The 26,997-nt window shown below is 40.2% G+C and overlaps 3 protein-coding genes and 1 pseudogene across 3 annotated transcripts; 2 read left to right on the plus strand and 2 right to left on the minus strand.

Moving 5' to 3' along the window:
- Nucleotides 1-1,386: 1,386 nt before the first annotated feature.
- On the minus strand, nt 1,387-3,018 carry LOC143602670 (berberine bridge enzyme-like D-2 pseudogene; annotated as a pseudogene).
- A 15,584-nt stretch (nt 3,019-18,602) lies between these two features.
- Nucleotides 18,603-19,977, plus strand: LOC143602671 (uncharacterized). The gene is made up of 3 exons (XM_077079704.1): nt 18,603-18,849; nt 19,029-19,203; nt 19,805-19,977. The coding sequence occupies exons 1-3, from the start codon at nt 18,702-18,704 to the stop codon at nt 19,899-19,901; spliced, it is 420 nt and encodes a 139-aa protein (XP_076935819.1). The 5' UTR covers nt 18,603-18,701; the 3' UTR covers nt 19,902-19,977.
- A 1,867-nt stretch (nt 19,978-21,844) lies between these two features.
- On the minus strand, nt 21,845-22,297 carry LOC143602666 (uncharacterized). The gene has a single exon (XM_077079700.1). The coding sequence runs from the start codon at nt 22,295-22,297 to the stop codon at nt 21,845-21,847; it is 453 nt and encodes a 150-aa protein (XP_076935815.1).
- Nucleotides 22,298-22,972: 675 nt separating this feature from the next.
- On the plus strand, nt 22,973-25,705 carry LOC143602667 (monooxygenase 1-like). Its single transcript, XM_077079702.1, has 4 exons — nt 22,973-23,195; nt 24,045-24,092; nt 25,233-25,410; nt 25,544-25,705. Exons 1-4 carry the CDS (start codon nt 22,975-22,977, stop codon nt 25,703-25,705), a joined length of 609 nt encoding a protein of 202 aa, XP_076935817.1. The 5' UTR covers nt 22,973-22,974.
- The last annotated feature ends 1,292 nt before the right edge of the window (nt 25,706-26,997 follow it).

Raw genomic sequence — 26,997 nt, forward strand, 5'->3', positions numbered from 1 at the left:
TTTTAAAACAGGGCTATTCTGAGAAATTTCCCTTTTTTTCACCGACTGAGAAAAAGAGTAAGATAGAAATGAAATGAAATGCATTGCCTAGCAAGCTAATCCTTCAATTATAAATGTATTGTGTTCTCTGCTTATGAAGAAAATAGCAAGTCGGAGGTATACTGGTAAGCTGATTGATAGCAGTGACTACACACGTAATATGATACAAATAAATTTCAACCTTTTCTATTATTATTGATCAAATGTTAATATATATATTATATAATTATTTCTTTTGCTTTTTATTGGTTAACTTCACATATAATAAATACACCAATCACGTTTCTTATAGTGTTTGTTGTACGTTAGACCATCTCCAATGCGAAATATGTAAATAAATGGCACATCATTTACCATCTATTCTGTTGCTTCATTTTCTCTCTACTCCCTTATAACATCACAAATGTATGTACTTAACCAAGTATTTTTCTATCATCTCTCCTTAAACTCATCAACCATGTCATAAGTACAAATTAAATGCATTGCATATTGTTTATTCTTATTTATATAGTTATTGTTTTATTATTTATAACATTTATTATTGCATCATGTTCGAAACGCTTCTAACCGACTCTATGCATGAGGTACACTGCTTAACATTTGTTTTGATTTCATAAAAATTGTAAACAAAAAATATGCGACCATTTGTACAATCCTATGAAAACTAGAACATTTCTAGTTTGCGGAAAATAATATGTCAAAATGACCTTTTTGCCCTCCATGTTTCGGCCTTCGGGTCCAGATTCCAAATATCGAGACGGGAAATGATCGAGTAGAAGCCGTGGATCAATGAGGAGTCGGTTGGGTCAGTTTATAAACCGGGATGCGGGGGAAAGATTCTCCGTGGTGATGGTGCATTAGATTTGCAAAGACCAAGTATAAGGAACAAGAGGTAAGAACTTTGACTTTCGAGGTCAAACAGTCAATTTTCATCTTCTAATTGATTTAAAATATTAAACTTTTAACACAAAGTTTAAACATCGATTAATGTTTTCTATAGCCAGCATTACAACCAGAAAGTTTCATACCAAAATTGCCCCTAGAGACCGGTGTGACCCGAGTCAACAAGTGTTAGGTTTGACCCGCTCTATTGTTCATGTATTGCAGGAACCAGAAAGTCAACTGTTGGAAGGCGAAGAAGATGTCTCATCAAAAGCCATGAGCATGTAAGATTACACACGTATTGTTTAATTACATTGTAAAAACCGCTTCATAAATTGATGTAATTATGTCAATGCAGCACATAATAGCATCTGAGTCGGACCAAATTGATAGATAGTAATTACTTTCACACATTTTTACACATTAAAAGACGAATAAACAATTTGTATCATACAACTTCGTATATTACTCGCTCAACCTACTTTCATTTCGATTCTCATACTTCAAAGACATTGGAGGGATACTTTGTTGATGTCTGAAAACGTTAAACGGATCAATCTGTGTCTTTGCTTTCACCAACCGGTCGTAGTTGTTACTGAAGTACATCTCACCCCATTCCCGACACATCTCGACCACATTATCGTTTGAGTCAACACTAGTTTTGACCCAATCCATCACTCCAAGATCAACGTCTATGTAATTGACATACGCGGCTCGTGGGTTCTGTGATACATAAGGTGTCATGGACCCATGCAAGTCGCGTATCCAAGCTAAATAATCATTAGCGTTATCATTATCAGTTTCTTTCCATTCTATCAAATACTGAATGCTGAAAAGATTCCCTTTCCTGTGAGGAAAGGGTCTCGAATCGCTATTTATAGATCCCATTATTCCACCATACGGATCCAGAATAACGTACCCTTTCGGTTGTTTTTCAAGTATGTCAAGCATGGCGCTTAAACCGAGTGTCGGCATCAGTTTTTGAACGTAATCGGATTTGGCCTTGTAGTAGAGTTTATCTTGTAACAATCGGTTTTTCAAGTCGGAAACCGAGCTTTGGTCCCCGAGACCCGAGAAAAAAAGAACAGACTCTATCCAACTCATTTCTTTACAGTTGTTTTCGGTTATTTTAAGCTCGGGGAAGTTTTGATTCATGACCGGTAACGCCTTTGCTTTCGGTCCCAAAAAGAGCCCTTTGAATGTAGCCGATAAACCGGGCTTGTTTTTCCGTTCAGGGAAACCAGCACCAACAAAAGACGATAAATAAAAGTCGTTAGGCAATGTAGGCGCGACGTGTTGCCATTTGTTTACTAGATCAGCCACTTGTTCTTTCGTGCCTGATCTAGACACGATAAAACTAGTGACTGTGTCTGGTACGCTTGATAATTTTAAATTCCAAGCGTACACGATTCCCCATACCCCACCACCACCACCTCGTAAAGCCCAAAAAACATCCTCGCCCATTGCGGCTCGGTTCAGTAACTCCCCGTCGGCAGTAACTAAAACCGCGTCGACTACATTATCGGCTGCCAAGCCGTATTTCCGTGATAATAACCCGAACCCACCACCAGAGATGTGACCACCCACCCCGACACTCGGGCATGACCCCGCTGAGAAACCATGGACTCTACTAGACTTGGCTATCGCGTGGTAGGTCTGGCCGAGTGTCGCACCGCCTTCAACCCATGCGGTACCCGGGTCAACATCCAATGAAACACGGTCCAGTCTGGTCAAGTCTATCACTACAAAGGGACATCCGTCAGTGGCCACAGAAGATGCCCCTTCGTAGTTATGACCACCAGACCGGACCCTGATTTCTAGGGCCCACTGTCTTGCACTGATAACCGTATTCGCCAGCTGTTCTTTTGTTTTTGGGTACACGATCGCAACCGGCTTCGGTACCGATGGACCCAAAAATCTAAGGTTTTGAATTGAGAAATTGAGAAGCTCATAATAAACAGATGGTGAGTAATTGTTTGAGTTCAAAAGAGTTGAGAAGTTATGAACACCAAACCGAGTTAAACACGAAGTAAAACCTTGTATTTGATCTTCGTGTTCGTGTTCGAAAGAAGGTGCAAAAACAGACATGGTGATTATATGAAACAGATTAAAGATTATAGCCCACAAAAGTTTGGATATGAGAGGTGTTAATGAGAAGGTATGAGGAGATTAAGGCTAATAATTTATAATGAATGAAGGAGAAGACAAACAGATGGATTTGATGAAGAAACTAATTAACGTACGCCGGCCGCCATTTTCTTATTGTTACAACTTACAACAACTTAATGATATTGCATGCAGACAAATGAAGCTTCTGTTCTGTGATAATATTATAAGATGAAATGAATGAGAGATAAATTAGTGAATGTTGATTTAACTTTCCTAAAGTACTATGTTGTTAGAGGTCAAATCAGATGTATTTATGTATGTTCAAGATAGATTTTGACATGGAAGTGGTATATTCTAGTCCTGAACTGTTTAGTTTTAACACGTAATGTATTTCTTTCAACAACGTATGATATGGGGACTTCATATTGAGGAGTAGTGGAGTACCGACGTACGTGAAGTTATATAGAATACTTAAAGATAAACCTAAAATAAAAAAAACGGATATAAAATTACAATTTTCGTAAAGAAAAATTTGTTACACCGTTACAATTTGTAACAAGTATAAAATCATGAACATGGAGGAATAGGTGGTTGTGAGCTTATACACAGTTTTCTTAAAGTTATAATAGCTTAAGCAGTAGTTGTAATGACGACAATAATTACCGAGCCTGAAATGTACCTAGAAGAAGTGACATGGTAGAAATTTTGTTTTTCTGAAATGTTTCAGACCAAGGTAGCACTGTGGTTTATAGTCATTCTGAAAAAAAAAAAAAAACTATCAAATTATTTGTAGCAAATAGAGTGATATCAAAGTGCGTACATAGTATTGTTCCTCCTAAAGTGATTGAGGGATTAAGCTGATAATAGACTGCGGTTTACTTTGTCTAAGGAAATACAATCTAAGGAGTGTTCCTACTAGTATGCCTTTCCAAGATTTGTCCATCCTTGTATGTGGACAGGTTGACAATCATTTCACTCGCTTTACTCTCAATTTTAGTAGTTCTTAGTTTCTCACAACTTCAAACATAACTTGGATCATCAATATCTCATTGATCTTAACGTTTTTTTTAATGCACATAGTTATAAACTTCTTTCCAAGTGTGTCGAAAGAGTTAACACTCACTTTTGTAAGCTTTCATTCCATAGAGTAGAGTTTCCTGTCAGGAGCTACTAGATTTGACACATACTACTAGAGTACTAGTTCATGAGCAAATTAAATAAAGCATTCAAACATTAATGTAAAACCAGCTAAAACAGATCAAGCACCTTCTCGGCTGGTTTTTTGAACGAAACTAGACAATTGAACTCTATTGAGATTTCCACAATAAGAAGATGAATATCACATGTAGACAGGATCCATTGGTGATTACCGACTTAAAACAAAAAAAATGGAAAAAGGTAAAAGTAGCAAAAGGGAAATAGAAAAACATCGTTAATCCATCGCTAATCACTAACGAATACCACAAAAGACAAAAGAAAGACGGTCACAGATGGATAACACAAGGACCCGACGTAAGTAAGTCGGACTTAGTCGTTGTTTGTGGAACTCATTGCCAACAATTTGAAGATAAAATTTCGGATAATTCCTCAGACGTTTTGTTTTAGATCTGAAAATAAATTAAAACCATAAACGTTATTAGATGTTCATTTGACATAAAATAAAGATGTCTGAAACAATAAAAACTTTACATTGATACACAATTGAAGAAACACCAGTCGAACCCTGACAGATTACAAGTAACCTGAGGGTTAGATAGACGTTTCCCACGAGGGGTTAATTCCGGCAAGATGGTTCTTCCGATAACCTGCAAAACAGACACCGTGAGCTCGTCACTAAGAAAGGGGGGGGGGGGGGTTCCTCCTTGTGACCACCCTCCGGCGTGAGAATCAGTCTATATTACTCTTTAAATATAAAAGTATATTATTAATACTAGAGCAGTTATCAGGTAAATTATACAAGATATTAGATGATGAAATGATATTACCATTTGATGTCTTTTATAGCCGAAGGTGGGTTTCCAAGGAGGTTTAGCCGGCCTACTACTCTGCCAACTGTGGCCTACGCACGTGCTCTGCTGGTAATTGGTGGATAGGTAGCGGCTGACAGTGGCCAGGCGTGCTGTTCACTTTTCCTTTTCCACCAACTACAGGCTAGGCACGTGATATGGCAGGAGTTGGTGAGCAGGCGGCGGCTATTGGTCACAGTGCTGTGGCGTGTTGTCTGCCATGCTGCTGTCAGTGAGCTGTCGTATCGTTGGTCAGATCTTTTGTCCATACCTCGTCAGGTATCACACAAAAGATCCTCCATTATTATACGGACTGGCTCATTTAGGCGGGAGTTTTCCCCCTCCCGCCTTTATGCGGGAATGTTCCCGGCTTTGCTCATTCCTTCTTCAGGTGACTACTGAATTATTATTGAGTCTGAGCCTTATGCGTGTAGCCATGCTGCGCGGGTGGCCAGTCCCTAATGGCGGGTATCCACTCCTGCGGGAACAGGCGGATACTTGGAAACCATAGGGAGGCATTTCCTGCGGGACCAGCTTGCGTACCGCATGTGAGGTCGTCACAACTCTGAGCGTGGTGGGTCCTGCGGGTTTGGTAGGTCGCGGCGCAGACGTCCCTATGGTGAAGTCTGCGGGTTCAACTGCGCAGACGTCCGTTTAAGGAGTCTTGCGTGTTCAACTGCGCAGACGTCTCCTTTTAAGGAAGTCTTGCGGGTCCTAACCACCTCTGCTGGGACCTACCTCTTCAAGTCCCCCCAGTCCAATGTTCTGCTCATGAATGTTTAATAAAGTGAGGTGAACTTTTGGACTTTAAGCAAGGGGTTTTTGAAAAGGGTTTAGTTTTATGGGTTTCCTGCGGGAAGTCTTACCCACGGGTTTCCCAATGTCACGCAGAATTTCCCAATGTTCTGCTTGATCTCTGGGATGATGCGGATAGGTCTGTAATCTCCCCGCAAGTCAGGAGCGTTTAGAACCTTTTGTGTAGATTCTCCATGAGGTCTTGGTGGTTTTGAACATAGTGATCAATCATGTTATAACCACCAATTCCATCCTGAAGTTTCAAACAACCTAGTTCTTGACGTTCCCGCTATGCGGGGATGTTAATCCCGTTTCTGCAAGCATGGCCCAGAAGATCCTTCTTGGTTTCAATTCCCATGGAGTGCTTGGTATGCGAAGGGTTTTGCCTTGACGCTGTACCCGCAGCCGTCTTACGGTCAACTGGATAGCCAGGGTAAGGGGTTTTTCCCGCTTACTTTTCGAATCTTTTTGAATTTTTGAAATTTGAAAAGTTGGTGAAAGGATAAGAACAGTCGTCGTGCGACGGTTTCTTCTGACTGTGTCAGGACGTGCTGGAAGTTATGGCGACGTGACATTATATGGTCATTCCAGACGCTTTTTACGGCGCGTGGGCGCGATTTTTCGGGCGCGTGGCCGCTAAATTAAATTCACTCGTCCTTTCAACAGCTGTTGCCAGCTTGCCTGGTGCCACATGTCACGGTTTCATTGCACCTTCAATTTCTCTCTCCTCCGCATTAAATTCATCGCACTAATTGCGATCCCTATATAAAGGGGAAGAGGGTCCTTTGTAATTCACATCTTCACTTCTTCTCTTCATCTCTAAGGCGATTTCTGGTGAATACTCTCTTATTTAGTTGAGCATTCCTCCGAAATCGTTTCTTCTTCCTCTGCAATATGTCTTCTCATGATGCTGAAGCTGTAGCCGACGATAGGAGTACTGCTGGCGAGTGCCAGTGTGCTCTGCCTATCGATCTGTACCAGTATGTTGTCAGGAAATTCATGCTTGAGTCTCTTGAGCCTGAGTTTCCTGAACCTCAGCAGACTGTGTACGATGCCCCCAGTGGCAAGATCGGGGTATATGCTGCATTCTTTGTTTATGGGAACCTTAGGTTCCCATTGACAAAGTTTGTGTACCGTGTCCTGGAGAGGCACGGTGTGCACCTGACCGAGGTGCATCCGATGGCGATTGCCAAGATTCGGCACTTCGAGTGGGTGTGCCGAATTCTGGGCATTGAGCCCTATGTGGACCGCCTGATGACCTTCTATACTTGGAGGTGCATCCAGGGGTGGTACACCCTGACAACCCGGATCAAGGGTTTGAAGATTTGCGCGACCGAGCGCAGTCTCCGATCGTGGAAGCGGGAGTTCTTCTACATTTCTGCCCGCGCCATCCCCATTGCCATGAAGTTTAAGAAGGGGCAAGCGCTTCCGAGCCTTCACGCTTCCAACTACCAGGAGGCGGAATGGTTCGCGAAGATATCTCGGGTCCAGTCTCCGGTTTACCGGTTTCCGGAGTCCGGGATGGTGATGCTGGGGATGAGCCGGGTATGGAAGGAGGCGTCTCGGTTTCCCATCCTTCTCGAATACGGTTTGAATTCTATTCCTTATGGTATGTCTTGTCTTTCTTGCTGATATGAGTTTGTCTTCTAACTGTTTCTTTTCTTTCAGAGGGGAACGATTTGGAGTCGCTCCTGTACCCGCGGGAAGCTGACGGTCCCGTGAGGGTGGGTACTCGTGCTCTAGACGAGCACGAGTTGCCCATCCTGGAACAAACAGCGGATCGGTTTGTGGAGGTCTATCCGCTGGGCCACGAGATCCTGAGCCACCGGCGGCCAGGTAAGGCGTTATTCTCTCCTCCACCCCTCAATGCTGTACCCGCTGCTGGAATTCCTGACATCCTGTCTTCTTCTGAGGAATCCGCAGATGGTCCTCCGCTGGTGCGGAAGAAGAGGGCTGCCGGCGGGAAAGGGAAGGAGAAGGCGGCCTCCACAGCCGATCCAGTGCTCCTATCTGACACCGAGTCAGATAATGAAGAGGTGGCGGGGAACCCCGGTGGTGAGAAGACCACTGCTCCGGAGGCTACGACTGTTACCTCCGGAGAACCAATGACGACGACGGTGACCGGCATCAAGAGACCGGCTCCATCGGGTTCGTCCCCGCCCGTCCGTACGTTCAAGCTCAAGAAAACCTGTAAGTACAAACATCCTTCTTATCTTTGTAGATTTATCACTTTATAAATTTATTGAAACACTTATCTTCTTGTGCAGGCGTGGATGTTGACGCATTCCAGGGTGGAGCGCAGAGGAGTACCTCTCCGCCGATGACGGTAGGCTCGGTCAGCCTACCTGAGGCGACGACCCAGGCGCCTGCGCCTGCTTCCGCTGGATCAGTTGCTCACTCCTTTGAGCCGACTGTTCCAGCCGAGATGACGTCACCGCCGGTGGTAAGTGCGATTTTTACAGCATCTTTCACCGAGCCGGCAGTTACGATTGCTGCAGATTCTGCGGCGGTGACCGCGGCGGCGACCACGGCGGCCGCTACTATGCCTCCGCCACCGGCCACGACGGCCGGCCCATCAGGTACGCGCAGGGCTTCTCGCCAATCTTTGTCACCTTCCCATCTGCCCGACCTTTTGGATGGATTTCCCTTAGGTTCAGGCGATGGGTTCGGTGGCTATCGGCCTGTGATCGACCCTACAGGTGCGTAGGGTTCTTTTGGCCTTTCTTATATATCCCTTCATCTTTTTCCTAACTGCTTTGTTTCTTTTGTAGTGTCGGATTCCAATGAAGTGTATGTTCCGCGATGGAACATCCGCCGATGAACAACCCTTCGTACCCCTGTGGAGTGCGTGGAATGGGCTCGCCACGCTGCTCCCCATGGTGCGTTGGGGGAAGCCATGGCTAGCTACCAGGAGGGTAGGCTAACCAATGAGCTTCGGGTTCTCCAGGCCCGGATGCAGCCGCGCGTCGAGCTGCTTTGTCGTGAAAACGACAAGTTGAAAGCAGCTCGCGCCAAGGAAGTATCTCAAGCGCGGGCTCTTCGGGAGGAGAACCAACAGTTGGCCGCAGCTGCTGCGGAGAAGGAGAAGGCCTTCAAGGCCCTCGAGGTTGAGGTTCAAGCGCGACTCGAGGCCCGCTCCAAGGCTGCCCAAGCTGTTAACGAACAGCTTCGGCTGGCTAAGGAGACTGCGAGGAACGCAACCGAGAGGGCCACCAAGGCTGAAGCCGTTGCTGAGCCTTTACGCGTGGAGAACGAGGAGCTCAAGGCCAAATTAGAGGCTCTCCAACGTGCTCATGATGCCTTGGCGATGGAAGATGCCAAGAAGCTCCAAGAGATCCTGGACCAGAGGGGCGTGCTTGACCACACCGAGCGGAAGCTTAAGGGCGTCGAAGAGGCTGCCGCAAAGGAAGTGCTACTTGCCAACCTTAACAAAAGCGAAGCCGAACGCGCCTGCACCCAAGCTCAAGCCGCCCTCCAAGAAGCTCTGGTTGCCAAGGAGTGGCTTCTTCGAGAAGCGTTGTCTCAGGTATGTTTAGCTTTACGTCTTCACGCTTTCCTTTGTATATAGAAAAGGTGTTTGACACTTGTATTTTCTTTGTAGGTTGTGCATCGGGTCTTCTCAGAGACTACTTACGATGATGCCATGAGCGCAGCCCTCAACGCTTCTCATGAGGATGGGGAAAATGCCGGCTTCCTGCTTGGTCTAGGGTTCGTTGAGAAAGGCGTCCCGCCTTCCCACTTCCCTTTGTTCGATGCGGACACCGAAGCTGCATATGACCAAGCGGTAAACCAATATGCCGCCTTCCCGCATCCGGTGGTGGAGAAGGTGAAGGAAGTCGCTGCTGCTGATGATGGACTTGCTATCCTCAAGGCTTTCCTTGAACCGCCACGCTCCACTGATGGGGCGGGTCCAAGTGGAAGTGGTCCTGAAGCTTGATTCTGAAGATCCCTTCCCGCCGCTAGGATAGACTAGATTTTGTTTTGTAGGCGGGTAGTTACCCAGCCATTCTTTGTAATATATCTTTGTGAAATACAAATCTTTTTGTGGATAAGACTGTTATTTCCTTTGGGTTCATTGCTTTATAAACCTTATATGACTTGCATACTTAGTTTAAATTAGCGATTTCCCAAGTGTTTAGAATAAGTTAACCTTGAATGTGGTTAACAGTAGGTTGAAGTTTTGCTTCCCCCTTTGTGAGTGTGCGGATAGGACCGGCACTTGCACTTGGTAGGATGACTAAATTTTACCTAAGTCTGACCTGCGCATAGGTTTTTCCTTATCCTTTCAGAATGACTTTTAACCGTTCGACGCGCGGTTGTTAATGAGTTAGTGTTCAGCTTCTGCTACCAGGATTCATGCGGGTATACCGGCACTTTCACATAGTGGGATGGCTGAACTCTTCCCCTTTAACTGTCCTGCATGAAGGTTCCCCACGCAACGATTCTTCACTTGATGCGGTGAATACCGGCATTAGTGTTCGAATCGACCGTTCAACGCGCGGTTATTAATAGGTTAGTGTTCAGCTTCCTCTACCAGGATTCATGCGGATATACCGGCACTTTCACATAGTGGGATGGCTGAACCTTTCCCCTTTAACTGACCTGCGTGAAGGTTTGATGCTTTTGGGTTTGTGCGGGTTTTGCCGCCTTCCCCACGCAACGGCATCTCCATGTGCAAAGTTCATAAAATATAAATGTAAAATCATCAGCTTCAATTTGAAGGAGAATCGTTTCCATTAGAAGTGGCTCTAGGCCTTTTTCTTTACAAATTTGGAATTGATCTACATACAAACTGTGTAATTGAGCTCCCATTAGGCGTGGCTTGGATGGGAGCACCATCGAGCCGACATGTATCTTGTTCGGGATCTCGTTGTTTACGCAGTATGTAGTCTCCGTTGAAGTTGCAATTTTTATTCGTGCGTTTCCCCAGCTGGGGTTCACGCATCAGCTTGCTCGACGCTCACTTCGCCACAAGGTGCGCGAGTGTCCCATCCTTGACAAATGCTTCGACCAGGTCCTTTACGTCTAAGCATTCTTCAGTATTGTGGCCTTTGGTTTTGTGAAAATCACAATACTTTCTCCGATCAGCATTGTGGCGATGCCGGATAAACGGAGCCTTTGGCCACGGGAGCTCCTCCGTGGCGAATATCTCGGTCACACTCTTTGTGAGTGGCGTCCACCTGGAGTTCTTCTCCGGTTTCACGTTGTCTCTTCCGCCCAACCGATGTTGGAAACCGGACGGGGTGTCAAAGTTTACCCTTGACTACCAAATGCCCAGCTTCCGCTTTTTGTTTAATCGGGCGGTAAGGACGTTGTTTTCCCTCGTCTTCTGGGTGTAGAGGTTCGTGCTCTGTGGAAGATCTCTACCCAGTTGCCTCTCGGTTTCCGCAAAGCGTTTAGCTGCGGTCATGATGGCATCCCATGTGGATGGCATGCCATCTTTGCCCGTCAGGGTGCGGATGAGTTCCGGGTCGTTTGCGCCCTGGATGAAAGCGGCTGCGAACGAGATCTTCGCTAACGTTGCCCAGGCTTAGCTTCTTCGAGTTGAAGCGAGTGATGAAGTCAGGCAAAGATTCTTCCTCCTCTCGGACACACTTGAGGATTGTCCACTGCTCCTCAGTGTACTTTCTTTGCTGACTAAAGTGTTGGCTGAACTTCTGTTGGAAGTCTGCCCAATCGTAGATGTGGTGGACCGGCAGACGGTCGAACCACGCTCTAGCTGCCCCGACCAGCGTCATTTGGAACATATAACACCACGTGGGTTCCGTCCAGTTACTGACGGTCGCCCCCGCGATGAATCTGTTCAAGTGATCGTCAGGGTCAGAAATACCATCGTACGTGCCTATGTTGGACATTTGTTTGGCACTTCTTGGGGCGATTGCTTCCGCAATGTCCCTTGCGAATTTGGACGTTTCCGCCCTTGCCGCAGTTGGCGTGAATGTTTTGGAGAAGTCCCGTGGGCTGTTGCCCATGTTTATTGGACTGAATGCTTCTCCAAAACGCCTTCTCGGTTGGGAATCCGTTTCTTTACGCTTCCCTTTCGCCCTATGACGAGGGTTCGCGTCTTCCTCGGATTCCTCCGAATCATCATCGTATTCGAATTCTTCCACTTGTTGGAGTGAACGTAAACGTTCATCCAACTCAGCTTGGAACTCTTTTTGACGTGCTTCGGCCCACGCTTTAACCTCATCGAGTGTTTGGCAGGGGAGCCTCGTCTGTTAATTTTCTAACTGGGTATCGGTGAATCCCAGTGTCTGATTATTTACTTCACTTGCCCCGGCTTGGGTAGCTGGGGTAGTGTTCGTAAAGTTTGTGTACTCGGTATTCCCCCTTGTAGCTGGGGTCATAATTACCGGAGTCTCTTGGTTACTCGGTTTTGGGACCGGAGTATCCTTAACCATCTTTCCAGAAATCTTGAAAAAACTGGAGAAAAATAAAGTTCTAGCTTTATGCACGGATGACGCCAATGAAGAAACACCAGTCGAACCCTGACAGATTACAAGTAACCTGAGGGTTAGATAGACGTTTCCCACGAGGGGTTAATTCCGGCAAGATGGTTCTTCCGATAACCTGCAAAACAGACACCGTGAGCTCGTCACTAAGAAAGGGGGGGGGGGTTCCTCCTTGTAACCACCCTCCGGCGTGAGAATCAGTCTATATTACTCTTTGAATATAAAAGTATATTATTAATACTAGAGCAGTTATCAGGTAAATTATACAAGATATTAGATGATGAAATGATATTACCATTTGATGTCTTTTATAGCCGAAGGTGGGTTTCCAAGGAGGTTTAGCCGGCCTACTACTCTGCCAACTGTGGCCTACGCACGTGCTCTGCTGGTAATTGGTGGATAGGTAGCGGCTGACAGTGGCCAGGCGTGCTGTTCACTTTTCCTTTTCCACCAACTACAGGCTAGGCACGTGATATGGCAGGAGTTGGTGAGCAGGCGGCGGCTATTGGTCACAGTGCTGTGGCGTGTTGTCTGCCATGCTGCTGTCAGTGAGCTGTCGTATCGTTGGTCAGATCTTTTGTCCATACCTCGTCAGGTATCACACAAAAGATCCTCCATTATTATACGGACTGGCTCATTTAGGCGGGAGTTTTCCCCCTCCCGCCTTTATGCGGGAATGTTCCCGGCTTTGCTCATTCCTTCTTCAGGTGACTACTGAATTATTATTGAGTCTGAGCCTTATGCGTGTAGCCATGCTGCGCGGGTGGCCAGTCCCTAATGGCGGGTATCCACTCCTGCGGGAACAGGCGGATACTTGGAAACCATAGGGAGGCATTTCCTGCGGGACCAGCTTGCGTACCGCATGTGAGGTCGTCACAACTCTGAGCGTGGTGGGTCCTGCGGGTTTGGTAGGTCGCGGCGCAGACGTCCCTATGGTGAAGTCTGCGGGTTCAACTGCGCAGACGTCCGTTTAAGGAGTCTTGCGTGTTCAACTGCGCAGACGTCTCCTTTTAAGGAAGTCTTGCGGGTCCTAACCACCTCTGCTGGGACCTACCTCTTCAACAATTATATTGTAATAACTTATTCCAATATTTCATTCTACTAAATATAATGAAACTACTTGTTACAAGTTTAATAAAACACGTTATGGATCATTAAGAAGGTAGTATATATCTTTTTGAGAATTACTTAATTTGTTTAGAGGAGCTATGACCGGCCAACCGCAAGGCTCCAAAAGCCAACAAGATTATATAATAGAATTCTATCTATGTATATATCGTCCGCCGATAATCCAATAATCATATATTATTATATACAAAATATTATATTATATATAATAATATATTTACGATAAAAAATATGAAAAGCTTATAGCTTGTAGCTATATGTGTGCCAAAGTCACAGTCTACAAATAATAAAAAATAAAAGAAAATAATTAAATGGAAATGGCCCTTCAATGTACAAATTTTGATCAGGATGGATCATGTGTTGGTGGACCAAGAATGGTATTGACATATATAACTAAGTGTACTTTTAACAAGTAAATAATGTGAATAGAGACAATTGGTCCCTTAACTCAACAGAAATGGGACAGTGAAAAACTCTTATCAATACTATGTCGGCTATTGTTGTCGACATAGTTACAATTGATCATCGTTTACCAGTAAACTATTTTCCACTGAAGGTACTTGTCACGAATTAATGTTTCAATTTTTAGGGTTGTGTTGGATCATGTGTTGGTGGACCAAGAATGGTATTGACATATATAACTAAGTGTACTTTTAACAAGTAAATAATGTGAATAGAGACAATTGGTCCCTTAACTCAACAGAAATGGGACAGTGAAAAACTCTTATCAATACTATGTCGGCTATTGTTGTCGACATAGTTACAATTGATCATCGTTTACCAGTAAACTATTTTCCACTGAAGGTACTTGTCACGAATTAATGTTTCAATTTTTGTTGTTCACAGTTAGTGGTTAGTGGTGCATAAACCGGTTAACCGGAAGTTGAAAACCAGTTATTTTCAAAATCGGTTAGTGGTCAACGGTCAAATAATTGGTTAGACTGGTTAATCGGGTCGGATACTAACCGGTTTTGAGACAAGAAACCCCTACCCTGTATAACCGGTTTCGGGTATAACCGAATCAGCTAACCGGTAAACAACCGGAAAAAACCGGTTAAAAAAATAATTAAAAAAACAAACAAGTAACCGAGTTGTAACCGGTTTTGGGATCAATAATATAAACTGGTTTCTAACCGGCGGTTAGAACCGGGTATAAACCAATTAGTGGTGGACCGGTTACTAACCGGTTAGGATTTCAGTTGGAACCTGCTCACCGGTTTGACTGTGCACCTCTATTCATAGTAATCACTGATGATCGGTGCAACTTGCTACTGATAATACGTTTTTACTTTTGGCTTTTCATATCTTTTCATTAATGCTATATATATGCACCAGCTGCTCAACCCTTGGACTCGCTAACATTGCTCATTACGCCAAGGGGTCATGCGGCCCATGCCTCCTTAGAACCCTTAGTTACTATGGGATTCGCCCCCTTGAACCATTGAAGTCTAAAATGCTATAAAAGAGAATAGTGTGTACAAGTGTATACTTTACACCTCACTCTTTAACAATGTTTATTCTCATTTTTCTTTTAGTTTTAAGCAAAAAGTGATGTGCCACTAGGTGTTATCCACTTCTTTATATATTAGATGTTGCCAAAATCTCTTTATCTCAGTTGATCAATATAGCGTTGTTCAACATTAGTTCAAGCCGTTATCATGCTTTAGTTTCTTTTGTTATACCTGATTTTGTTATCTGGCCTCATGGATGAGCTTTGGCATATATCCCACACCGGCCCTGTTATCGACCTTTGGAACCCAACCTTTATAACTTTAGACATCATGAGTCATGACAGTTTAGTTTATCAATAAATAATTATGCCAAGATTTTTATCATAATAATAAGATGATATAGTTTCAAAATAAAAACAAAAATTAGTAATCGTTGTATGAAATTAATGGTTTTATTACTTTTTTAGAAAACTTATTTGGTAACCAATTTGACCCTTTTCTATAAACTTTTAGTTGATTTTATAAATTTAACAACAATGATATTTTACTTAAAATTATTAAAAGTAAAACTATTACCATTTAAGTACAACAAAAATACAACTTTAATAACACTTTTAACAGACATTTTATATAAGTATATAGACTTAAATAAAAAGTAAGTAAAACATTGTAGATATTTACTAATATATAAACACAATAATATAAGGTTGGGATTTTTAAAGATGATAAGTTGACATTGAGGTGACAAACTAACGAGGGTGATGCAAACCAAATAGCACGCATGTTAAATGGTGCTTGTGCTTTGACATATATCCCACATCGGCCCTGTTATCAACCTAATCTTCGGAATCCGACCTTTATAATTTTAACCGTCTGTAACAACTTAGTTTATCAATAAATAATTATGCCAAGATTTTTATCATAATAATAAGATGCTATAGTTTCAAGAAAAAAAATATAATAGTTGTATAAAATTCATGGTTTTATTACTTTTATAGAAAATTAATTTGGTAACCAGTTTGACGTTTTATTTTTATAAACTTTTAGTTGCTTTTATAAAATTAACAATTATCTTATACATAAAGTTATAAAATTAAAATTATTACCATTTTAGTACAGCAAATATACAACTTTAATAACAATTTTAACATACATTAATTTTGTATAAGTATATATAGTTAAATAAAAAGTAAGTAAAACACTGTAGTACTAATATATAAACGAAAGAAAATATTGTGGAGATTGTTAAAGATGATAAGTTGACGTTGAGGTGACAACTAATGAGAGTGATGCGAACCATATGTTAAATGTTGTAAAGATAGGTCGAATACATAAATTATTTTTGTTAAATACCTAAAAATAACTCTAGGCTTAATTATAAAGTTCGATCTTACAAGTCGATAAAAGATCAAAATGTTTAAAAATCAGCTACCACTAAGAGACTCTAAAATTGAGCTAGTACCACAAATAATGAAGCTATCATGTGAGATTCCCTCTTAGAGTCTTAGAGCATAGGGATTCCTCTTAAATAGTCTAATTTTCCACATTTTATTCATGAATATCATATCAGTGTTATATTAGTTTTTTTTTTCTTTCATTTTTCTCCAAACAGTACGGTTTAGTCCCATTTTATCACAGGTTTTCCCATTTTGATTTATTAAATAACAATAATAATAATAATAATAATAATAATAATCAATACCATTAATTAGATTAACAGATCGAGGGACTAAAATATCATTTATCACATCAGACTGTTATCCTCAAGCTTAAAACATCAGGATTCTGTATCCGTCCTTTTGTCTCTGTTTTCTTAAGAGGAACATCAAAATTTGAAATTTTGAAAGTTTTTGTCAAAATTTTGAAACTATAAATTTTCAAATAAATAGTGAACTAATCCGTCTATAGTTGTTTCCCACATGATATCGCCCGTCGAGACCTATATGTCCGTTGTTTTAGGCCCCATAATCCCACACTCGCTATAAAGTAATACTTGTTTATATTGGGCCTTTTTCTCTTGTTTTTCCCTTGTCTAGTTGTCCACCCTCTTGCGGTTTTGTGCAAACTAATCTTGCCCCACGATGGTGTCCCGATATGTAACCATCAAGCCATGTATGATGCACAACCAAAGAAGCTTAACTATAACCCCAAACAGTTGAGGGATGCTAGAGATGGTTAGGAATGGAATGAAAAACATCATGTGATATGAAAGAGAGTGTGTTACGGACGGGTGGCTCCTCCACCCCTAAGGTTGTGTGGTATTCTCCAAAAATGGCCAACAATCGTGCTGACATGGCGCCCAAACCCTGCGGGCGGCCTTGAAAGTAAGAAACACAAATTTAACTTTCAAGATATCATTCTTTCAACTAATAATATTTCTTAAAAACAGTTTAAAGTTTAAACAAAAACATGATTAGGACGCATGCTCATCCATCGACGTATTGACATAACTCAATTTTTAATTAAAACAAAGAAAAATATAAATAAGTGTGAGTTGGTAACCCATTTCCCATAAATGTTGGTAATGAGCCAAAATTGATACTCCATTTTAACGTCTAGTTATTCGTCCGGTCTTTGAATTCATTGCCATCAGGCGGCCTTCTATAGCTCGTGTGTGATGCGACACAACTTTTGTACTTATGTGCATCACTTTTGGTTTTCTATGTGACTTTAGAGTCAATCCTCATGTTTAAATAATCCTTTAGATGATGTGGAACAATCCAAATCATCTATCACTAATCATTTTCAAAGAAGTGGCTTTGAGTAAGATTTGACGTAAAAACAAGATTCATAAGGATGATATAACATATAGATGCGCCTGAATTCATATATTGTAAGTCCTGAATAGACAATATTTCATAAATAATCATTATAAGTGAGTTTCAGATCAGAGGTATTGTTTTCTCAGTAGACCTAATATAAGTCCTAACATTACGAGCATAGTCTTTAAATATGACCGGATATCATTTTGTAATTAAATTGTTATCATTAGATATGGTATGAGCTATGTAGCATGATTTAAGTAGTTAAAATGACATTTTTGCTACTACTCGGCATATTGTTTGGTGAAACTAGAGATATGTGTTATCATTTTATACCATACTTGTTCCATATTTATATATTAAAAAAAAAAACTAATCACATACTCGGTCTCATAACTAAATACCTATAAGAACAAAGACAAACTATTGTAAAATAAGTTTACAACGGTGTATATATATATAGAACAAAACAAACGAAACTACCGAACAAATGAAAATAGCTTAATTTATGTACTTACTTCCATACGAACCTATGTAGAGGTGCACAAATTAGGGTTTTTTTTTCTAATTTTGTAACTGGTTTCGAGCGTGGCCAGATTTTTTACTGGGTTTTGACCAGTTTGGCCGGGTTCTTATCAATTTTAGGCCGGGTCGGGCCAAGTTTTTACCCGGTAGAGGTGGAATCGGTTTCGGTTATCGGGGTGCGGTTTCTCTCAAGTGCTGAAACCTGGTTTGTATCTGCCGGTCGGATTCCTGGTCAGATACGCCGGGTCAGGTCATGAACCGAGTTTTATGCCAAAGTCTGAACCTATGTTTCGGGCTTTGGATTTGCCTTCCTACCCAAACCAACATCTTTCTTATCGGTCAGAGAACCGGCCCGGCCCGGCCCAACCCACGCCGAGGGTGAGCCACTAGAAATGACCAAACAAGTCAACGTGGACCGGACCATCACCGGTAGCTTGCAATCGCAGTCGCACGCTAATTTCACTCAATTACGAAACCATCAATCAACCCCACCCTCTTTGCATAAACAATCAAATTATTATCTGCTATTATTCAATCATAAACCCCATCAAAATGCCTCACCGGAATCACGACGACGAAGACGACAAAGGCCTGCTGTGGAAGCTTCCCGTCGTGTATTCATCCAAACTCGGTAAACTCGGACCCGGTTTTGGCCTCGGTGCCGGTTGCGGTCTTGGTTTCGGCTTCGGACTCATCGGAGGTAATTACTCAAAACATATCTGATGAAATTGATTATTATTAGTTTTTTTCTTAAAAACTCTTTCTTTGAGATTATTATGACATTGTTTTAATGGATACTGGATCTAAAATGATGTGGGTTTTAGCTGATTTGAGGATAAATGGCTGTTTTGGAATTAATTAAGATGATTATTGGTTCAGGTGCTGGGTTAGGACCCGGAATCCCGGGTATACAGGTCGTGTTTGGGTTCGGTTCGGGATGTGGGATTGGTCTAGGGTTTGGGTATGCTGCAGGAAGGGGCATTGCTTATGATGAGAATCGCAAACATTCGAATGTTGGGAGGTTGTTTAGTGGACCCGGAAGTCTTCCTACTCAGTAAGTTGCGTGCGTGTGTGTTCGGGCTTGTTTATAGCGTTTGATTTAGTTTTAATAAATTTTTAGGCCCAACACACTGCTCTTTAACTAGTTTTAGGTGTTTAGCTCAGTTATGCTCATTCATCTATGCTCACTTATGTTTGTGAACCATTCGTTGCTTATAAACATAAAGAACATGAACATGTTGGTTTCCTCAACTAATTAACACGAGCATGAAAACTCTGTTCGTTTAATTGATCGTGTGCGGTCGTTTGTTCAGTTAAAGTTAAATGAACAAACACGAACATGCTTTGTTCGCATTCTTTTGATTCAGTTACAAGCCTAGAGTTTATATGTAATATAAACGAGAGAGATGCAGCTTCTGATTGTAAATAAAGCTTATTTGGTTGTACATATGCGCGAGCCTCACGCCTCGGATTTTGTGACTAAACGCCTTGTAGCGACTTGCGCTTTTTTTAGACCAAGATGGGTAGGCCAAAGTGGGTTTGGGTGTAATAGAGGGATTAATGAGGTTGCATGCATTGGAAATTTATTCTAGGAAATGTGTACTGTGTATCTGGTGATATGTCAATGGTTTGACCTTTTGACTTGTTGATACTAGGGATGAGATTGGTGTTTTGATCGAGGAGGTTGTCGTGAACACGAAGAAGCTGATCAAAGCAACTCACAGAGAAGTTGAAAAGTGGAGACGGTATTGACTTATTCGGTTATTGCTTTGGAATTCAAGATGTTTGATATGATGTATATAAGATTGACCTTAACATATATACTGTGCATATGTTCTATCTTAAAGATGACTTTTTGAAAATAAATTTCTGTATTTCTCTTTTAAGGTAACCTGACTAGATGGTCGAAATAACTTGCTGTTAATCTGCTCGTCAAATAAAGCTCGGTTGAAATCAAGAAGTCAAGAACCTTTTAGCCAAAATGAATTTGGTTTGTTCAAAGTCCAACAAACTTCCGAAGTTGAGATCAGTTAAGTTTTATATATTGACAGATAAAACTGAATTCAGTTTGTCTTACAGACCAGTTTTTGTAGTTATAAGATCAAACTGATCTTCAGTTCATGTTGTAAAACCTAATTGAGATTCTTGGAACTGAAAACCTAAATCGGCTTTGGTCAAAAACCAAACCAAAACTTAATGTGCAAATCAGTTAAGTTTTAAATGGTTACGGGCTGATTTGATATTTGGTTAATCAGTTCAAAACCGAATACTAAACACCCATAACTAAGCGTGCGTCCCCAAAGTTGCTTAGAGGTGACCGCCTCCGATACACCAACTAATTTTAGTCAACAGAATCACCAAACCAACTGTGTCCGACGAGTATTAACTCAGATCTTGTGAAATTGCTTTGCTTTCATTTAGGTTGTGGGGTTGGATGAATAAAAACAAATCAACGAATGCTAAGCTAAGATTGATTTCGTCACCTTAAAGTACAAGATCAAACATAAAAGGTTAAAACTTATTGCGAGAATAAATTTATATATATACTAGATTTTATCCCCCGTATTACGGGGGTTGTCTTATATTATTCGTTTTTTAATATTTAATATGTCTATTTGGATTTTAATTTTATTTATCGTAAGAAAGTTAATAATTAATATACTTGAGGTTTGATGATGAAATAGTTTCACAAATAAATGATATAATCCGGTTTATTTGGTGATACTCATTACCCGTTTATTTTCTTTATTATAAACTTGTTTCTTAATTATAAATAATATATTTTTTTAAAAAACAGGATATTAATTTTTAGTATATTCCTATTTTATAGGATTTTCATATCAAATATTTGATAAGATTATTTTTTAATAGAATGAGATGATATAACTCGTGTAAGAGCTATCTGGGTTTGGTGAGACCTTTACCCGTGAATTCGGGTCAAATGCGTGAGAAGCCTTCATTTACAAATAAAGCAATCTGATGGCTTGAGATAATGATTGTTTTACATTTTTTGTTTTTTAATATTTATTTTTTGGATTTTAATTTTCTTTATTGTAAGAAAGTTAATAATATACTTAGGGTTTGATGATGAAATGGTTTCATAAATAAATGAAATGTTATAACCCGTTTAAAAGCTATCTGGATTTGGTGACCCATGACCCGCTTATGTTTTTTACTATAAAATTGTTTATTAATTATAAATAATATCTTTTTCTTTTTAAATTGGATATTATATTTTAGTATATCCCTATAGGATTTTCATATCAAATAATTGGTAAGATTAATTTTTAATTTAATGAGATGTTATAACCCGTTTAAGAGCTATCTGGTTTTGGCAAGACCCATACCCATGAATTTGGGTTAAATCAATGAGAGGCCTCCATTTAAAAATCAAGAAATCTGGTAGCTTTCATAAAAAAGATGAGCGACCACATCACGACACATGAGATTTTAGGTTTTCTTTTATATATATTATAGATATTTCATGAACTCATTCTGAGACATTATTCAAGCTGAAGACTGTCGTTATCTTGATGACCTAAGTCATGATGTAATCGTAAATTATTTTGTTTTGAGGCTTGATGACCCAAGTCATGATGCAAATAAATTTTGAAAAACATTTTATGGATCATGGGAAAAGTAATAATATATATCAATCTATCATACCCGGTATTTCCCATAAATAGCCTAAACTATCATAATTCATAAGTAGGGTATGGAGAGGGTGAGATGTAGGCACACCTTAGTCTTTCCCGAAAAACCTCGTTTCTTATTTGGTCTAACATTGTTTGTCTACACATCCACCTTAGCATCCTCATCTCTGTTACCTCCAACTTATGCATGTGTGTCTTTTTGATGGCCCAACAATCTGTTCCGTATAGCATCGCAGGTTTAATCGCAACCCTATAAAACTTTCCCTTTAATTTAGTTGGGAACCTCTTGTCGTACAGTACCCCTGTGGCAGCTCTCCATTTACACCATCCTGCTTGGACACGATGGGCTACATCACTATCTATGGCCCCGTCACTTTGCACAAACGATCCCAAGTATTTGAACTTGGTTGACTGCGGAACCTCCTGGCCTTCAATTGTGATTTGGACGTCTTCATCATCGGTTACCCTACCAAAGTCACAGTAAAGATACTCCATCTTTGACCGACTAATCTTTAAACCTTTACTCTCTAGAGCAGAACGCCACTTCTCTAACATCATAATAATATATAATAGTATTCAAATTGGATTTCCTATCGTCGTTTTTACATTGAAATCGTCATCATGCTATACATTAGCTAAGAAATTATTGTTATACTATATTATTTTTTATAACATAAGTATTCTAGTTTAAAATAATTCTTTTAATTATTTATATGTTTAGTGTGCTAATTTTATTTATATAAAATTCCACCCCTCTATATTTATATATCTATATATTAATTAAAATTTTGTTATTTAATAAAATATTTTAAATTAAATAGATAAATAACCAATTTGTCCTTACATACAAATCAAATAATCTGACTTACTAAGAAAAACTTTCTTTTTATATAAATGATCCTAATGAACTTTTGATATTACAATCGGAGTATTTTATTTTTAAAATGATTCATGAAGTTACATGCCATTTTAAGACGTCACGATTCCAACATATTCATGACTAATCTTTTGTCCCAAACTATTTGTGTGACTTTTTCGTGAGAGGGCCCAACATTCTTTGATTTTATTGTGTGACATGCTTTATATATAATCAAAGTACGACCAGCCAACTGAATTTAGTCAAAAAAAAAAAAATAGAAAAAAAAAACACTAACTGTCTTTGAGAAGCAACGATGTATGATGAAGAAGTGGTGATAATCGGTGCTGGGATTTGTGGGTTAGCCACGGCCCTCGCGCTTCATAAGAAAGGGATTAAAAGCATAATAATGGAAAGATCAGAAAGTCTGAGGAACAACACAGGAGCAGCTATCGGAATCCGGCCAAACGGGTGGCGAGCTCTGGATCAGCTTGGTGTGGCGGATATCCTCCGTCACACGGCTATCCCTCTTCAAAGGTCGCTTATACTTTCCACTTCTTTTGCTTAGTTCAACTAATTTCATAACATGACAACATGAAACTTAGAATTATTTTTTTTTAAATGAATATGGCTTTGAGTCTCTATATGCACACAGAAAAGATTTTCAGTTTCTTTTTCTTAAGTATAAATGAAGGTGGACTTATTACACGATTCATAAACTTATTGTAAAGGGGATAACAAAGCAGCTTGTTGCCCGCTTACCTGCCTCTCTATTGTAATTGGATCCTTTTATTTTATGGATATTTTGTTGACTAAAAAAACTTATTTAGAAAATAAGAAATCCAAAATCTACACGTAGAAGGTATATTTTAAATAGAATACTGTTTAAAAAACCATTTCTGTATACAAATACAAAATTAAAGACTTAAAGAAGAGAGTAAAAGGAACTTGGCAATAACAACTGAATTCAGTTTACAGTCAACCCGTCTAATTTGTTATAACTTCAAAACCATACCCTTTTGATTTGTGTAGATAAAAAGTTGCATGGGTTGTATATATATGTTGCAAGGTTTTAAGGGTATTCGGGTTAAGATTGATATGTTTAACACGAATAACTACATGGGTCTTTTTTGGGTTCATCAACTCTAACCAATTAACCCGAACCCACCAGCAAGAATAACACGTACCTTTACGGACATCTATTTTAAAAGAATTTTTATTTTCCGTTTTGTTTAGTAAATTTAAAAGTTCGTTTACAAGTTTTGTCATTTATGGTATGTTTGCTTTCATGAACTTAGACATCAAATATCAATTATATACGTTCGATCGTCACTTTTTTATATATTCTTGATAATGAGATAATTGCGATAACATGTTTTTATACAGGGAAAGAGTCGTATCACTTAATGGGGGTAGAGAACAAGAAATCTCATTGTAAGTTTTTACAAGTTAAGGAAGTTAATCAATGACATATTTTAAATTGTTTTTTGGTTAATATTTATATATTAAATTATGATTTATTTATGTGAAAATAAAGTTGAATTGTATAATATTAAATTCATTTTGATCCTTAATTTGTTTTTTTTCCTTTATGATTAGATTACTATTTGAAAAATTAATATGGGATGATGAGTTTAAATTCTTGCAAATAATACCTGTGACCTATTAGTTTTGACTTTAGTGGTATAGCGTCATCACTTATAAAAATGAGCTAGTGGGTTTAAATCCTTACAATTGTAAGGCTTAGAGTGATTTTAAGGTGAAATTTTTTTACAATTTGCTACTAAAAAAAAGGAAAAATAATACTGTATCATATATCAGTAGGTTAATAAGGAGCAATTCATCATTTTTTTTACAATTTTATGAATTAAAGCATTGCAACGTTTTAAATTCGAAAGTTTGTCTTGTTTAACCCGTTAATATATACATACATATATATATATATATATATATATATATATATATATATATATTTTTTTTTCTTGAACTCATTTAATATATTTATTTTTAATCATTGTTTTATGTCATAATTTAACATATTTTATGATAAAATTTGAAAGTTAAAAGGGAAATTAACATAATATTTTATATCCAAATATAACTACTTTTTGTGTACAATTGTATATTTTATTGTAATTAATAACTTTAAAGAATTTATAAGTAAAGGAAAATAAACAAATTGGCCAGCACTTCATGTTTGTGTCAATGAGACAATAGTGAATGTCCGTGTTGCTTTCGGGTTCATATGCCCAACACAATTTTCAGCTTCGTATCAATTTTTGGAGTTCGTGTCGGGTTGAACCCACCAACCTACAATCACATGTTTGTGTGCATGTATATTGAATCACATGCGTGTATACTCCCCCCCCCCCCCCCCCCCCCTCAACTAAGGTTTTCGCAGTCAAACTAGATTTGGGTCCAGGTTCTTCATTGTCTACGGATTATTATTTATCCTCAGTACGTTTAATCCAACAATATTACTCCAATATCAATATATGCAATCTCTACATCTTCTTTCTTTCTTTTTTTCTCCAAAAGCTTATGGAGAAAATATTTTATTGTTTGTGTATTGAGGTACCATTGTGTTGGCGAAACACGTTGCTTGAGAAGAAAGGATCTTATAGACACTCTTTATGCTGCACTTCCACCCACAACTGTCAAGTTCGGTTGCCAACTTGAATCTATAAAATTAGACCCGCACACTAATAAGCCGATTCTTAGGTTCATCGATGGAGCCTCAATTATTACTAAGGTATTGACATAATTTGAGTATGAAAACTTATACAACATGATCAATATTAATTCTATTTCAAAGCATTTTGTTTCTCAACTTTTATGTTACTAAATGATTTCCGCAAATTAACAAAGCTTCTTGGTTATTGTAGGTTGTCATTGGTTGTGATGGTGGGAAGTCAATCGTTGCTGATTTCCTTAACCGCAAACCTACAAAGTTGTTCCCCAGATATGCAATTAGAGGCTTAACAAACTACCCTCATGGCCATCCCTTTGGCCATGAGTTTACGAGATTCAAGAAAGATGGCATGTGAAGAAACACTAAGTGAACCCTGGACAGATTATAGATAATCTGGGGGTTAAGTAATGTTTCCCACGGATGAGATCTAGCTGAGAAGGCTGTTCTTCAGGAGACCTGCAAAACAAACACCGTAAGCTCGTCACTGAGAAGGGGGGGGGGGGGTTCCTCCTTGTGACCACCCTCCGGCGTGAGAATCAGACTAGATTGCTCTGAATATAAGTGTATATTAAGAGATTGCTAAATAACTGGATAGCAGATGATCTTACCATTCCAAGATGTTGGAGTATTTATAGCCGAAGGTAGGTTTCCTAGAAGGTACAGCCGGCTGAATAGTATTCCTGTTCAACCAACAGTGGACTATGCACAGGCCATACTGGTTGGTGGGTAGGTTACGGCCAACAGTAACATAGTCGGCTGCACTATTCCACCAACTGTAGATTATGCACGTCCCACCTACTGTGGATTGTACGCAGGCCATGCTGGTTGGTGAATAGGTTACGGCCAACAGTACACTATTCCACCAACTGTAGGCTGCGCATGCCCCACAGTAAGGGTTGGTGAGTAGGCAGCGGCTAATAGTGACAAACAGTACTAGAGGGTGCTCCTCCTCGCACTGTTGTCGGTGAGCTGTCACCCTGTGATTGGCTCATGGGCTGTTCTGGTCAGATCGTCTGTCCTATCCATACCTTGGTAGGTATAGTACAAAAGATCTTTCAGAATCAGACTGGCTCATTTAGGCGGGATTGTTCCCGCCTTGCTCATTCCTTCATGTGACTACTGAAGTAGCTAGTGTCTTGTGCGTGTAGCCCTGCTGTCTGCGGGTAGCCTTCCCTGATGGCTTGTATCCGCAACTGCGGGAACAGGCGGGGTACTTCACCATTGGGAGGCTTTCCCTGCGAGTACAGCTTGCGTACTGCGCGTAAGATTCTATGAGCATGGTGGGTCCTGCGGGAGCAGATGGCCTTTGCGCAAACGTCCCTGTTCAAGGTGAGTCTTGCGGGACCAACTGGTCTCTGCTGGGACCTACCTGTTCAAGTCCCCCCAGTCCAATGTTCTTCTCATGAATGTTTAATAAAGTGAGGTGAACTTTTGGACTTTAAGCAAGGGGTTTTGAAAAGGGTTTTTAGTTTTAAGGTTCTCCGTGGGGATTCTTCCCGCGGGTTTCCTAATGTCACTTGCAAAAATTCCCGATTTTTTTGCTTGATCTTTGGGTATGATGCGGGTAGGTATGTAACCTTCTCGCAAGTCAGGAGCGTTGAGTCTCACTTGTGTGGATTCTCCTTGAGGTTTTAGTGGTTTTGAACA

The sequence above is a fragment of the Bidens hawaiensis genome, unplaced genomic scaffold (genome assembly GCF_021521415.1).
Source record: "Bidens hawaiensis isolate Kalapana, Puna unplaced genomic scaffold, B.hawaiensis_p1.1 tig00059311_1, whole genome shotgun sequence".
In the NCBI taxonomy this organism is placed as follows: domain Eukaryota; kingdom Viridiplantae; phylum Streptophyta; class Magnoliopsida; order Asterales; family Asteraceae; genus Bidens; species Bidens hawaiensis.

Excerpts from the sequence above, each read along its gene's own strand:
- LOC143602671 (XM_077079704.1), top strand. The coding sequence starts at position 18,702 with ATGCCTCACCGGAATCACGACGACGAAGACGACAAAGGCCTGCTGTGG. Across the intron at positions 18,850-19,028 it reads CGGCTTCGGACTCATCGGAG|GTGCTGGGTTAGGACCCGGA; the intron begins GTAATTACTCAA and ends TTATTGGTTCAG. Across the intron at positions 19,204-19,804 it reads CCCGGAAGTCTTCCTACTCA|GGATGAGATTGGTGTTTTGA; the intron begins GTAAGTTGCGTG and ends TGTTGATACTAG.
- LOC143602666 (XM_077079700.1), bottom strand. The coding sequence starts at position 22,297 with ATGGAGTATCTTTACTGTGACTTTGGTAGGGTAACCGATGATGAAGAC.
- LOC143602667 (XM_077079702.1), top strand. The coding sequence starts at position 22,975 with ATGTATGATGAAGAAGTGGTGATAATCGGTGCTGGGATTTGTGGGTTA. Across the intron at positions 23,196-24,044 it reads ACGGCTATCCCTCTTCAAAG|GGAAAGAGTCGTATCACTTA; the intron begins GTCGCTTATACT and ends GTTTTTATACAG. Across the intron at positions 25,411-25,543 it reads GAGCCTCAATTATTACTAAG|GTTGTCATTGGTTGTGATGG; the intron begins GTATTGACATAA and ends TGGTTATTGTAG.